Source organism: Epinephelus lanceolatus, chromosome 20 (genome assembly GCF_041903045.1).
Source record: "Epinephelus lanceolatus isolate andai-2023 chromosome 20, ASM4190304v1, whole genome shotgun sequence".
Lineage (NCBI taxonomy): Eukaryota > Metazoa > Chordata > Actinopteri > Perciformes > Serranidae > Epinephelus > Epinephelus lanceolatus.
In genome coordinates this window covers 26,124,269-26,137,264 of record NC_135753.1, presented here as the reverse complement: position 1 = coordinate 26,137,264, position 12,996 = coordinate 26,124,269, and the positions used below count along the sequence as shown (strand labels likewise).

The 12,996-nt window shown below is 42.3% G+C and overlaps 1 protein-coding gene across 1 annotated transcript in view; it reads left to right on the top strand.

Moving 5' to 3' along the window:
• The window catches only part of LOC117265081 (uncharacterized), a 76,448-nt gene that overhangs the window by 28,065 nt on the left and 35,387 nt on the right, over positions 1–12,996 (top strand). Inside the window, exons 6-7 of the mRNA XM_078162604.1 lie at positions 943–1,191; positions 9,421–9,504. Of these exons, the coding sequence (XP_078018730.1) occupies positions 943–1,191; positions 9,421–9,504 (333 nt within the window). The remainder of the gene's footprint in view (positions 1–942; positions 1,192–9,420; positions 9,505–12,996) is intronic.

Genomic DNA, 12,996 nt, shown 5'->3' with positions numbered 1-12,996 from the left:
CAGAGCGTGCATTGGTCGCAGTTTCAGATCTTTTACTCAAGTAAAAATACCAATACCACAATGTTATATGTAATACTCCATCACAATTGTTTTTAAGTACGGAATTTAACATCATATTGCAGTAATATTTGATAAGTAGTATTAGCAAAATATAAATGAAGTATCAAAATTAAAAGACTAATATTTCATTTTATTTAATTTATGTTATTTAATTTAATTTTATTTTATTTTATGTTATTTTATGTTATTTAATTTAACTTCATTTTATTTTATGTTATTTGATTTAATTCAGTTTAATTTAATTTGATTTTATGTAATTTTGTTATTTAATTTAATTTAATTTTATGTTATTTAATTTTATTTTTATTTTTTTTATATTATTAAATTAAATTAAATTAAATTAAATGTTATTTTGTTATTTTATGTTATTTTATTTGTGTTTTTATGTAAAATCCTAAACTGAAAACAATCTATTGAGTACACCTGTCTAATAAATGTATTTTAGTTAAAAGTTCAGTATCCGAAATGTCATGGAATACAAGTATAAAGCAGCATAAAATGGAAATACTCAACCAAAGTACAAGTACCTCAAAATAGTACTTAGTACAGCACCTAAATGTACTTAATTATTCTCCATTACTGATGATTTGGGATTCCTATGTGCACACATGTATCTCCACATGCGCTATGGATACTGAACATTAAAAATAGCTGATACTGTAACCATTAATGCACTCGCTTGTCACTCCAGGCATCTTTTTTTTTAACCTCCTCCTCCTCAGCTGTCGTACAGGATGCTACCTTGCAATGGGTCTCTTGATGTTCCAGATTAGTTTTTAGATTAAGTGCCTGGTACCTCATTTGTTTTACAGAGTGCAGAGATGTGACTGCCTGCACATTTCTGCTTGTTTTTTTTAATTTATTTTCTGTCTCTGACTTTAGCTCTCCAAGCTGGATGTGAGAGCGAGGGAGCTTCAGGAGGAGCTGAAGAGAAAAGAGGAGGAATGGAGGCAAAGGGAAGAGGAATGGAGGCTGGGATGTGAAAAGGAGCATCAGAGAGCAGAGGAGAGGAGAAGGCAGGAGCAGCAAAGGAGAGAGGAGGAGTGGAAGAGGGGGATGGAGGAGGAGAGAAAGGCCCATGCTCAAGCTGTTAAAAAGTGGGCTGAGAAGGCAGCTGTTTTGAATTCTGAGGTGAGTGTATAAATGCACTGAGTAGATCTATTGTATCCAACTATCTCCTCCACAATGGGTGATAATGTGCAAAGTTGGCTGTGAGTAAGAACATTTATTCTCCTCATTGTGTTCCCTCATTTTAATTCTCCTGTAAGAGATGTTGCTTTTTTTCCTCATCACGAGCTTGAGTCAAAATATCACACAATTACACACCTTCATCCACAATTAAAAGATGACTACAATCATTCAATTAAAAATTTAATTATCATTTTAAAAACCGTCTCTCCTCCTTTGAACTCTGAATATTTCCATTTTTACCTCTTTGTCTTCAGGCCCCGACTACTTTAAATCATAGTTTTTACGATGAAGTTTTCTTAATTGAACAGTTTTAGTATGTTTACTCACAGCAGTACAGAAGGCAGGGTGTAGACAAGCATGCATGTACACGCACTTACACAGACTTGTAAAAAAACCCCCACAACAAAACACTTCACCTTAATTCAGACCTCAGACACTCTCTCCTCTCCTCCACCCCCACATCCCCTCCTTCCTTCCATCCTGCCATCTCGCCACAACCGCTCCAAATTAATCTGCAAAATATTGATTTGAGGAGCAAGGGGGTGGGGGGGGTGGGGGCGCACGATTGCGGCCGCATATTAATACGAACGGGCCGCTCTTCGTCTCTCCTCTATACTTTAAGATCCTCATATCTTCATAATTGATTAATGTTCCTTTGTGAAGTGGGGATGAATAATACATTAGTGGGCCTGCTGCACCCTCAGGCTGATGAGAAAATGTTTAATTTCAGTAAATGTAGCGCTCCCTCTCTCTTTCTCTCTCTTTCATTTTCCCCTCTCTGGTTATTTGTGAGTGCTGGAGTGTGTTTGTGAGTTTTCACTCGTGAGCCGCAGACTAGAGGAGTGTTGTTGATTTGCTTTTTTCGTGTTTACTGTCGGCTTGAAGCGCATGTTAAGCATCGCAAACAAAAGGCAGCATCTGCATTTGCAAACATGAATGAATAAATTGGTGAAATGAGCTCAGTATTGTTCCATTAACTGATATAACTACGAGAGCTGTGTCACTTTACAAGGTGTTTGCCCTCCAAAAAAAAAACAAAACAGAAAAGAAATAAAAGAAATCACCCTTTTGGACTTTTTTGCAGACGTCACATCAGAGTGTGCTATGAACATCAGCTGCGACATTATCCATCAGCAATCAGTGCAAGCATGCAAATGTCCCATAAACCCACCTGATGGGGACAAGTAGCCTCTTCAGCAGCATGGAAAGGTGCCGGGAGGGTGACATATGTCAGTTGCTGTGACTGGCACAGCCTGAGTCGACTCAGCTCATCTGCTTAACAATGCTAATTATGCTAAACAGAAGCCTAATGATGATGATTAGGGATTTAAGAGCTACAGCATGGCATGCTTGCTGTGTGTGTGTGTGTGTGTGTGTGTGTGTGTGTGTGTGTGTGTTGCTGGGGGTGGGGGTGAAAGGGTGGGGTGTCTGGCACCTGATGGCGAGCATCTGTGTGTGTAGAATAGATAAATGACGAAATGAACACATACACCCACAGGTCTCACTTCATGGCTACTTAGCTCTGCTTCATTTTCATTTGAACTTGTGCCAGTGATGTAGGGGATCCATACACATGCACACATGCACAGCTTCCTACATACACACAGAGCGCTAATTGAATAAATAATTCTTATCCGTTAACAAGCATCCTAATTAGTTATGCTAATCAGCCTAGATAACCCAATTAACCTCATAGAGTGAAGCAGGGAGGGCTCCTCTCTGTGTGTTTATATGTGGGTGTGGATTTCTATGCCTGAGAGCATATCAGAGACACTTAAGAAAACACATTTGCCTAATTAGTTTTCAATGACATAGACAAGCATTTATGTTTTTTTCATGTCCTTATTGTTCTGCTTTTGAATGCGAGGTAATAGGCTTTCCACAGCAAGGATATAAGTGGTATTGGATTCATGTAAACAGTGTTTTCTACGCGCACACGCGAGGATATATGCATTCATGAGCATTTCTGTCTGCCTCCTGCCAGTCTGCGTCTCAGTTAGATCCACATGGACATGTATATTTTTACAACTATTATGGTAGTTTAAACAGAGTGTGTATTTGTTCAGAGAATGTCTGCCTGTTCCATTAGTTTATGTCCTTGGAAATACAATTTGGCCTCAAGTTCTCTCCGTTTATTTAAAACCTTCAGTCAGCGTTCCCATCCTAATAGTGAGCCGTGTTTCCTCTCGTTTAGCTTCGCCACTCATTATCCGGGCCATGTGGAAGAGACAGTGTTTAGAGAGAAGAGGGAGAGAGACTTGGAGAGGGACAGAGAGAGAGAGAGAGAGAGAGAGGGAGAGAAAATGAGCAGAAAGCGAGAGCAGAACCAGGGAGAAGGACAGAGGGAATGAATGAGTGACTGGAAGAGAGAGAATGTAGATTTTCTTTGAACCTGACCACAGCTTCTTGTGCTTCTAATGAATGGTGAGAAGGGAGGGAGACATCCAGACAAGACTGTCTTTGTTGTGCCTGTGTGAGAGAGAGGGAGAGAATACAACAGATTTATGTCTTACAGGAAGTCTCCCAGATTTGTGGTGTCGCAAACCGCCCACCCCGAGTCAACTCCATGCTCTGGCTGCTAATTAATAGTCAGTTTAAGTTTCTGCGTGTGCACTTGTGAGTGTGTGTTTGTATGTGTTGGGTGTTCGTTTGCCTGTGTGCATCTGTTCATCTCTGTGTTTGCAGCATTTAGGTATGCAGTTTTTCATGTGGAGTTTGTAGATGAAAATTAGCTTTGACAGAGTAATACTCATCCGCTCCTCTGGTTTGCTGTGTATGGCTGACAGTGGGAGAGCTTGGTTTAAAACACGTCACAATGATCTGATGTGATGGTAAGAGCTTCAAAGTAAGAGTATGAAATTTGGCTCTATAATAACTGTCAAGGTTCATGGACAAAACAGATGTTTTATGCTAGTCACCATTACTAGCTTCAGCCTATGGTATTTTACACTGCATTAATTAGCTTAGCAGCTAGTGGACTTTTCTTCTTCTACTCAGACAAATTACATGTTTTATTTATACTTTTTCAACATCAGTTAGCGTCTGATCATCTTTTGGGAACTTGCTTTTATTGCACATAACATAACGTGTTATTGTCAACTGCTCTGCTTCATGTGTGTGTGGGCTAAGCCTTAATTATAACTTACGGGTCCGTCACGTGATGCCATGGGGCCCCACAAAGACTTTTTCCCATAGAACTGCATTATGCAAGAAATGTCTGTAAATCAGGAGGCAGAGTTGTGCAGTGGTTAGCATTGTCACTTCACATCAAAAGGGTTCCTGGTTCGAACTCCAGGATGGGGGGGCCCTTGTGTGTGGAGTTTGCTTGTTCTCCCTGTGTCAGTGTGGGTTTTCTCTGGGTACTCCAGCTTCCTCCCACAGTCCAAAGACATGCAGGTTAATTGGTGTCTCTGAATTGTCCGTAGGTGTGAATGTGAGTGTGAATGGTTGTCTGTCTCTATAGCCCTTTTTAAATAGGAATTGTGCAAATTTGCAGGAAAGCTTCTTTAAGCATTGGCAGTATAAAAACAAAATTGGAGAGTGCAGCAAAATGCCGCCTGCCTACTTTTGTTTATACAGAATGTGCCTTTTTCGGGGCGATGGGGCGCGTGAGCAAGTAACAAAACATGTAGCTCAGCATGTGACGTAAACAGTGACGTGGGAGGGAAGCTGCGGCTGGTCAGTCTTTCAGCAATTCTCTCGTATGTCAGCCCGTTCTTCACTGTTCCTGTCATCTGACGGTTAATGGCCTTTATGTGTCAGCCCCGTGATAGTCTGGTGACCTGTCCAGGGTGTACCCCACCTCTTGCCCAATGTCAGCTGGCATAGGTACATCAACTTCCCCATAGGGACAGTCAAATAGCCCTAATTTAAATCATGTCCAAGAAGTTGTAAAATTCACTTACAGCTGTGTCTAGAGTCATTTCCCTCCTGCTATCCATGTGAGCGTGCCTGAGACCGAACAGCTTGGAGGCAGGGTTAAAGGGAACGCTAATGCGCTTATTCTTTAGGCACCACGCTGCAGAAGATCTCGGTAAATTTAAACCCGGAAGTCAAACGTTTGTTGGCTTCTTGGGCACTGAGCAACTATGATAGAAGAGAAGCACCACCTCCAACACTGTATCCAGTTTTCTTACATACATCCATGGTGTGGACGAGCAAAACCAACAATAAGAGGAGAGAATAGCACGACTGTAAATGATATACACATATGTAAAATACTTGCGGGGGGGGGGGGGCTCCCATTGCACCCCGCCATGGCACTGGTGGGGGAAACACTGGTTTTCTTTTTTAGAACAGTTTAAGGGCTCCCCTCAATTGACTTGACTAAGGTATTAAATGCTGCACCCAGCATTAGCATTAGGTCATGGCACCAACGCTAATGTGCTAATGGAATTCACTGTGGTGAGCTAAACTCCGAGGCTTAACATCCAAAGCCTGCACTTTTGTAATGGGAAGACCAAACACTGGATGCTACTCTGTGCAGCGCAGGTCTTGGATGTGGGGGGTGAGGTGCTAATATTAGCTCATGCTCACATCAGCTGAGTCATCTCCTCTGTGTCCTTGGCTTATTAACTGATTTAAGACTGATTAGATCAGTCTTTGCACGAGCGTGCACTGGCACACATGCACACCAAATTTGAATATCAAAATGGAATTGCTCTGACCAGTGAAAACTAGATTAATTCAAAATGTTTGCATCAAGGTGTGGGTAAAAGCGATGACTGTGCATATTTTTAATGCACCTTGCAGCGTTTAAAGCCATTTATGACATTATCTAAAGCTCATGTTATGCAAACACATTTTGCAAGTCAAAGCCACTTATGTTGAGAATACTTGATGCTCCTTTTTTTTTTCTCCTTCGCCTTGATTTGACTTCATGAGATCATCAGCATAGGTATTGATTTTGCACTCCATTTGATGGAGTTTTAGTGAGCTAAAATGTGTATACCTCTTCCATAACAACCTGCCACAGCAACAGAATAATGATGTTGAGCTCTGCTGATACACCACTGCAATGTGCATGCCATGTGCTTTTCATCACGAGCTGCAGACACCTCAGATATGTTAAAAGGAATTAAGTAAAAGATTAAAGAATGTGAGTTTTACATGGACAGTGTTCTGTTACTCCAGCCCCCTACCTGTTAATGTGTGTCTTCATCTAGCTTTGTCAAGGTTATGTAAACAGATTGGCCATTGCTCTGCTCCCAACAAATGCCACAAATAGCTTTTCTTCTCTGTAGTCTCCAGAAACTGTCAGGAGATTGCACTGTTGCTACCAGGTCAAATCTCCTGACAGCCTAACAGCATGCTGGGTGATGTAAGGTTGGCCTAGAAACCTCCCACATCCTTATTCTTCCTTTGAAAAATCATTTCTATTATGTCATTGTTGTGGTTGATGTGAGAACCCATTGCACTCCTGTTTCTTCCTATTTGAATGCGTTGCTCAGTTCTACTGTGAGCTATTTGATCAGCTCAGAACACGATGTTACACTTTCAGATGGTTGTTTTTGTAAACAAGAAAACGTCTTGCTGTCTGTTAGTTTGAAAGTAGAGTGTCAATTTCACTCAGTACTTTCCACGTTAGATGTGAGGTAGTACTCAGCCAATGTAAAAATGTGTACGGTTGCACATGCTCGTGCACAAGATCGTTTGTTTCCACCTCTCTTTATGTGTGTGTCTGTGACAGTTTCCTCTCAAGATGTTAATTCCTCCCTGTTGTTGTCATGCTAACACCAGCAGTGTCTGCGCCAGGGAGACGAAGACATATTGGTGTTAATGAAAAGCCCTCCTAAACTCTCCTCCCCGCATGAATGTTTAAACATGCTTGTCATAACATTCATTCGCTCACACATGACAGCTAGCATCTGCAGCTGCCTTGCTCGCCCTCAATATTTTATCATACCATCTCCCCTAACCCCAGACTAGCACAATGGCTGTGTGTTAGCAAACGGAATTATAATGACTCAAAACAGGCCGTAGTCAGACACACTGCCAGCGCAGGCCATACATAATGTATTCGGCAACACCACAGGCCTCATAATGGTACAATTAGTCGATCTTAAAAATGAAAGAAAAGAGAGAAAGGCCAAATGGAGGAAATGTGGTGACACACAGAGGGAAGGAAAAACAGAAAAAGAGGGATAAACAAAGACAGAAAAGCAAAACAAAGGGGCAAAATGTGGAAAGGGAAAAAAAAAAAATCCACAGTCATGTCCGTATACAGTTTGCAATTCAGAGGTCCCATAACATTGCAGGTCAGCAGTTGTGACCTTGGTGGTTTTGACAGAAGTGGTTCACCATGGTAACGGTTGGTCGGCAGCCCTCAGAACATACCCCCCCCCCTCCCCCGCACCCCCTCATCACTCCCCAACCTTCCTTACTTGCCTCTCTGCCAATTTGATTGGACGCACAATTGAAATGTCATGCTTCAGCAACACACATGCACACACACACACACACACACACACACACACTCTCACTGGATCAACCAGACTGCAACAGCGGTATGAAAGCACAGGGTGCGTTGTACATGTCAGAGTGAGAGAAACCAGAAACAAAAGTAGCACAGACTAAAGAGGGGAGAAGGGTTTTTAGTTTAGCTTTATATCACACAAGTATTTTGGAAAGCAACAAAGAAAGTGTCTCGGTGTGTTTATCTACACTCATAGTTACAGGGTTAACATAGTGTGGTGGACGGGGGGACCCAGGCACAGAGCATCAAAGCAGAGAGTCTTGTCATAGCTGCTGAATACAGAATCAAATGAATATTAATGCGGAACCAATTACCTCAGGGAAATGTTGTCTGTAGGTTAGCTTTGCTAACACACGTGTCTCACCTTTAGCAAAGTGGAAGCAGTGGGGGGGAAAGCCTGGAGGGTGGACAGCGCTGATGTATTCGTTTCCCTCCTAACAAGCTTGTCTCCCCCGTCCAAAATAGAATTGTCCAGCACACAGCTCCTCCACCGCCGCTCTCCTGATTTCACCTAGATGCAAACTGCAATTTAAAAAAGTGAATTATGGAGAGAATAAATGATACAATTCTTCAACAATGCCCATGGCTAAGAGGAAGTTAATACTGGTGCCATGTCTGACCACGTTGTTTGTTTGTAAAGATTTGATAAGCAGGAAAAATTGCACTTTTAAATGCTATGCTACAATACAGGCTAAAGGATTTTCTTTTTTCTATATCAAGCTTGGTTAAATGATAAAATTTTTAAACATAGCATAAGCCACTAATCAAAAATAGGCCTTTAAAGTCCCTTAGAAGCACATTTTCAGTTCACACACCTTTCCCTGTGTGCAGCAGTTTTGTGGTGACATGTATACTATATTGTTATGTGAGCAGCTTAGCACAGTGCAGCACTGATCTGTTCAGGTCTCCGGCTGCTGCTGATCTGCATAAGTGACTGTGGCACACTTAAAGCTGCTGGCTCCTTAAAGCCCCTTCTAAATCAGTGTTAAAGCCTTGATAATAGACCTCGCTGGCCAATTGATTGGCCTTCATATGTTTACAGCTCACTTTAATTGCCTCAAAAATACCATTTATCAGTCATGTGTGTCCATGTATGCACGCGTGTGTGTGTGTGTGCAAGCATGCCTGTCCATCGACAAAAAGGCCTATTGATTTATCAGCATCTGGATTTGTCCCGTTCACCGTACATAAAACCCCCGCGTATGTGCTGTTCAAAATGGGAAATGGCCCCATCGATTCCCTTAAGTTGGAGCCCAAATGCTAAAGATTTTTGGATAAGCTTTCTCATTATTTAAGCTGAAATCAATAGGGGAGAGCATGGGTCTAATGAATGAACGGGCCACAGATCAGATGGGGTGTGCTCATCCCTGGCCTGTCCTGGTCGATCTGTGTGGGTGCGTGTGAGTGTGTGAGTAAGAGAGAGGGAGACGGAAAGAGAGTGAAAGAAAGAACCTGACTGTTTGTGCGTCACAAATCGTTTTCTTTGGCACTCAAAAAAAAAAAAAATCACACTGTACGTCTGTGTGTGTCTTTATTTCTTTTGGTTCATTTGACCCATTGCTGTTTGATTAACTTCCTTTCGTTCTATCGTCTCTTCCTGAATGTCATGTGCCCAAAACGTGACAAACAGTATATCAAATTCAGCATCATTATTATTATTACTGAGCTGTCACACACTCTTTGTCTCTGTGTAGTTGACGGTCAGCAGGAAGCAGGTGGAGCGGCTGAGCAGGGAGCTGTCAGAGTCCCACCAGAAGGAGGAGACGCTTCTGTCTGAGGTATGGAAAACACTAAAACATTCACTGCATTCATGTCTCACCATTGTCCTTACATTCATTTAACTGTGGTCTCCCCTCTTGACTCCACCGCCCCCCAGAAAATTATAAATGCAATGAAAATTCATCATCTGGCCTCATCTGGACTCATAAGGCCCAGTTTCCCCACGGGGGTCAGTGTAGTTTGGACTTATATCTCTGCTTAGAATGCATCCAAAGGGGGAAGTAAATTACAAAATAAAACATATGCAACAGCAAAATTGCGAGTGATCATGGAAGGCACCCAGGAGTGGAGATTTAAAAAACAAAATTAGCCCCGATACTCAACACCTTCAAATAAAATCTAGGTTAAACATAAATCTGCATGGGAATATAATATGCGGTGCGGCTGTCTGTCTATATGTCAGCCAGTGAAACCAAAAATTCAGCTGGAGACAAACACACGCACACACACACACACACACACACACACACACACCAGTTACCCCTCCCAACCGCAACCCCTTTGGCTGACTTTTTGGTTTTTCCACTTTCCATTCTTTCCACTCTTTTGAAATCTCAAAACGATATGGAGTGGTGTGTCTCTAGGAAATTGTCTTTGGCCGAGCGTGCAGACGCTGCCTTTTTAGAGTGGCCACATTTACCAGACAACTGCTAAGAGTTTCACTTTGTGGTTTGGCCAACTCGTGGAATTAACTACATTAATTATCCACAGCTGATATTGCAGACAGTTGTCATGTCAGCTGCTGAAAGCGACACTCGCCGGCTGGAAACGAGAAGCCTGCAGGCATTTAAAGTTGATAACAAGTTGATGTTATCATAGTCGTTAAATACCGCATATATGTAAAGTTGGCAAGTGGATTTCTGCCAAGTGGCTCCACATAAGAGTAATGTCAACAATATCAACAATGAAGACTCCGGAGCAAATATCACTAACCAGTCCAATTTTCAAACAGTAAACTCCCTGTCCCTTCCCCTCGCTCCCCTCAAAGGTGTCCCGCCTTTTCAACTCATAAATATGGAAGGCAAAAGATGATGAGATTCACGGACAAGAAAGGAATCAAAATCTATTGTTGCGTGTCCTTTTCCCCGTGTAAAGTTTGGATTAAATGTCACACATTAGCATGTGAACTTTTAAATGAGCTTGTTTGCTCTCCGCGGTGTGGGGCATGTAAATACCCATCTTGAGTATGGAATGGGGATTGCTTAGTTGAGCGGGTGGGGGCTCACAAGAATTGGGAAGTGTAGGACATATTTGAGTGTTGCACCAGCAATTAGGCTGCAGCGAGGGACCGGAGTGCCAAACAGCTCTATTGACTGGTTGCGTCCGGCCGGTGTTTCACACCTGAAGTGGCAGAAAGTGGCAGATGGGGGAAAGCTCCCTTATGGCTGAGGCTTGTGGTGATTTGAGGGAAGGGGGATGATTGACAGGCACTCCCAAAATGAGATGATTGACGCGCACTGTCGCAATGAATCCACTCATGGGCAAATTCAGGTGTGAGCGGAAAGGAATGTGTCTGCGAGTGGCTGTGGGCACATTGTAACCTCGGGAGTGTAGCTCTGAGATATTTACCATCAAAGATTTCACATATTGCCTAAAGTGTTGTGTAAAATTCTGTACTGTTGTTATATTCTACTTTCAGTGCTTTACTTCCAGAGATTAACCTATAAAAAAAAAGCATATAGCCGTGATGATATGTGAAATATAAATCAGTTTTGTTTAATGTGTCCTGCGATGTGCATGTTTGATAGTAACCAAACATCATTCTATATTTGCACATTTCTTTTCATTGACTAGGATCCTCTTTGTTTTAAAATGGGAGGCTGCTTATTTATTGACATAATTTCCTCCCAGTGAAGGGCTTGTGTCTGTAAAACACATTAAAATCATAATGCAATCTTTGCTAACCCAGGAGCAACGTTATTGTTCTATTATACTCACCGAACAACAGCATCCCGGCCTGTTTATCAATCCAATATCTCATAATGTGCTCTCTGCTTGGTCATTTTGAATATAAAAAGATCCCACACTGTTATTGTACCATATTTCCTATATTTAGTATCAATCTCTTGTTCTGACATGGATCTGACACATCCAATATGATATTTGATTAGTTGTTGGGGTTTTTTTTGTTGTTGTTTTTTTCATAGTCTCCAGGTGATATTGGATACATGTGCAGAGCTGGTATTATGTTGGCTGTTTCATCTGGGTATAAAAATGATTTAGTGTGTACTCAGCACGCAGTGTCATTGACTAGCTTTAATTTCACTGCAAGGGTGGGCTTTATTACTCTGCTACTCTCCGAGTGTGTGTGTGTGTGTGTGAGAGGGAGAGCGAAGGAGCAAGAGAGAATTAATGTTTTTGTGCATATGTATTTGTGTGTTTCAACGCTCGCTGCCACACCTGTACGCACACACACGCGTTTGTGCGTATCTCTGTATATCTCTCCACGACTGCTGTATATCCAGCATCTTCGGCATGTAATTACCATTCAGTGGAAGAATCAACCAAACCGATGTGCGGAGCAGCTTTCACATCACACTCCGGCCAAACCGGTGGTCCCACTTCAAGAAACAGAGGGGCTCCACTTTGCCGTGACAAACCTTACTTTTGATCAAATGCTACAGAGCTATAATCATGTTTGTGCCACTGAATTCTTTAACCTTTCCATGACCCTGCTGAATGCCAGCGGCCCAATCACAGAACCTAATTGAATCTGCTTGGCGGCGCCCCCCCGACTGATGAAAAAATAAAATTGGAGGTGAAAAATGAATACAGCAGCAGCAGAGAGAGAGGAGGGGAGGTGATGCTGGTGAAGGTGGTGGCAGTGGAGGTGGAGGAGGGAGGGAGAGGGGGGTCGCACTGCAGTTTTATAAATACACAGATGTGCTCACAAACACACAACCAGACACGTACACACAGTCACACCTTTTTCAATCCTGCAGGAGAATGGGGAGCGGGAAATGACAGAGAGGGAGCGAGAGGGAGAGGTTGGGCCCAGGTTTCTCATTACCCCCTTGGCCCATTCGGAGGATATTCCTATAAGATAATCTGATTTATTTGCAATTTTCCTTTAAGCGGCTTAGTGTTTACCTCCAAGATTAATATTTTTCTCTGTTATTAATATCAGACTGTAATTAGGAGTGATGTGTCTCGCTCTGCACAGTTCTGTGGCCGCCAGGCAGCTAGCTGGATGAAACTCTTGTTGCGACTCTGTGATCCCGTTTCACAAGACAAAAAAAAAAAAGAGAAAAGAAAAAGGAAGTTTTAAAAGGAGGGAAGAGGCTGCAGGGTAGGGATGTAGAATTACAATTGCGGCATACCTGTCTTTGTGTCTATGGGTGTGTGTACGCGGGACCGTACGAATATCTGAGTGTTTATTTCTTTAGTTTATGTGCGCGTGTGTGTATGTGTGTATGTGTGTGACAGTGTGATGGCCCCCTCTGATTGATAAGGTGTCTGTGCTGGCTGCAGATTGCTCTTGCTGATTGCTT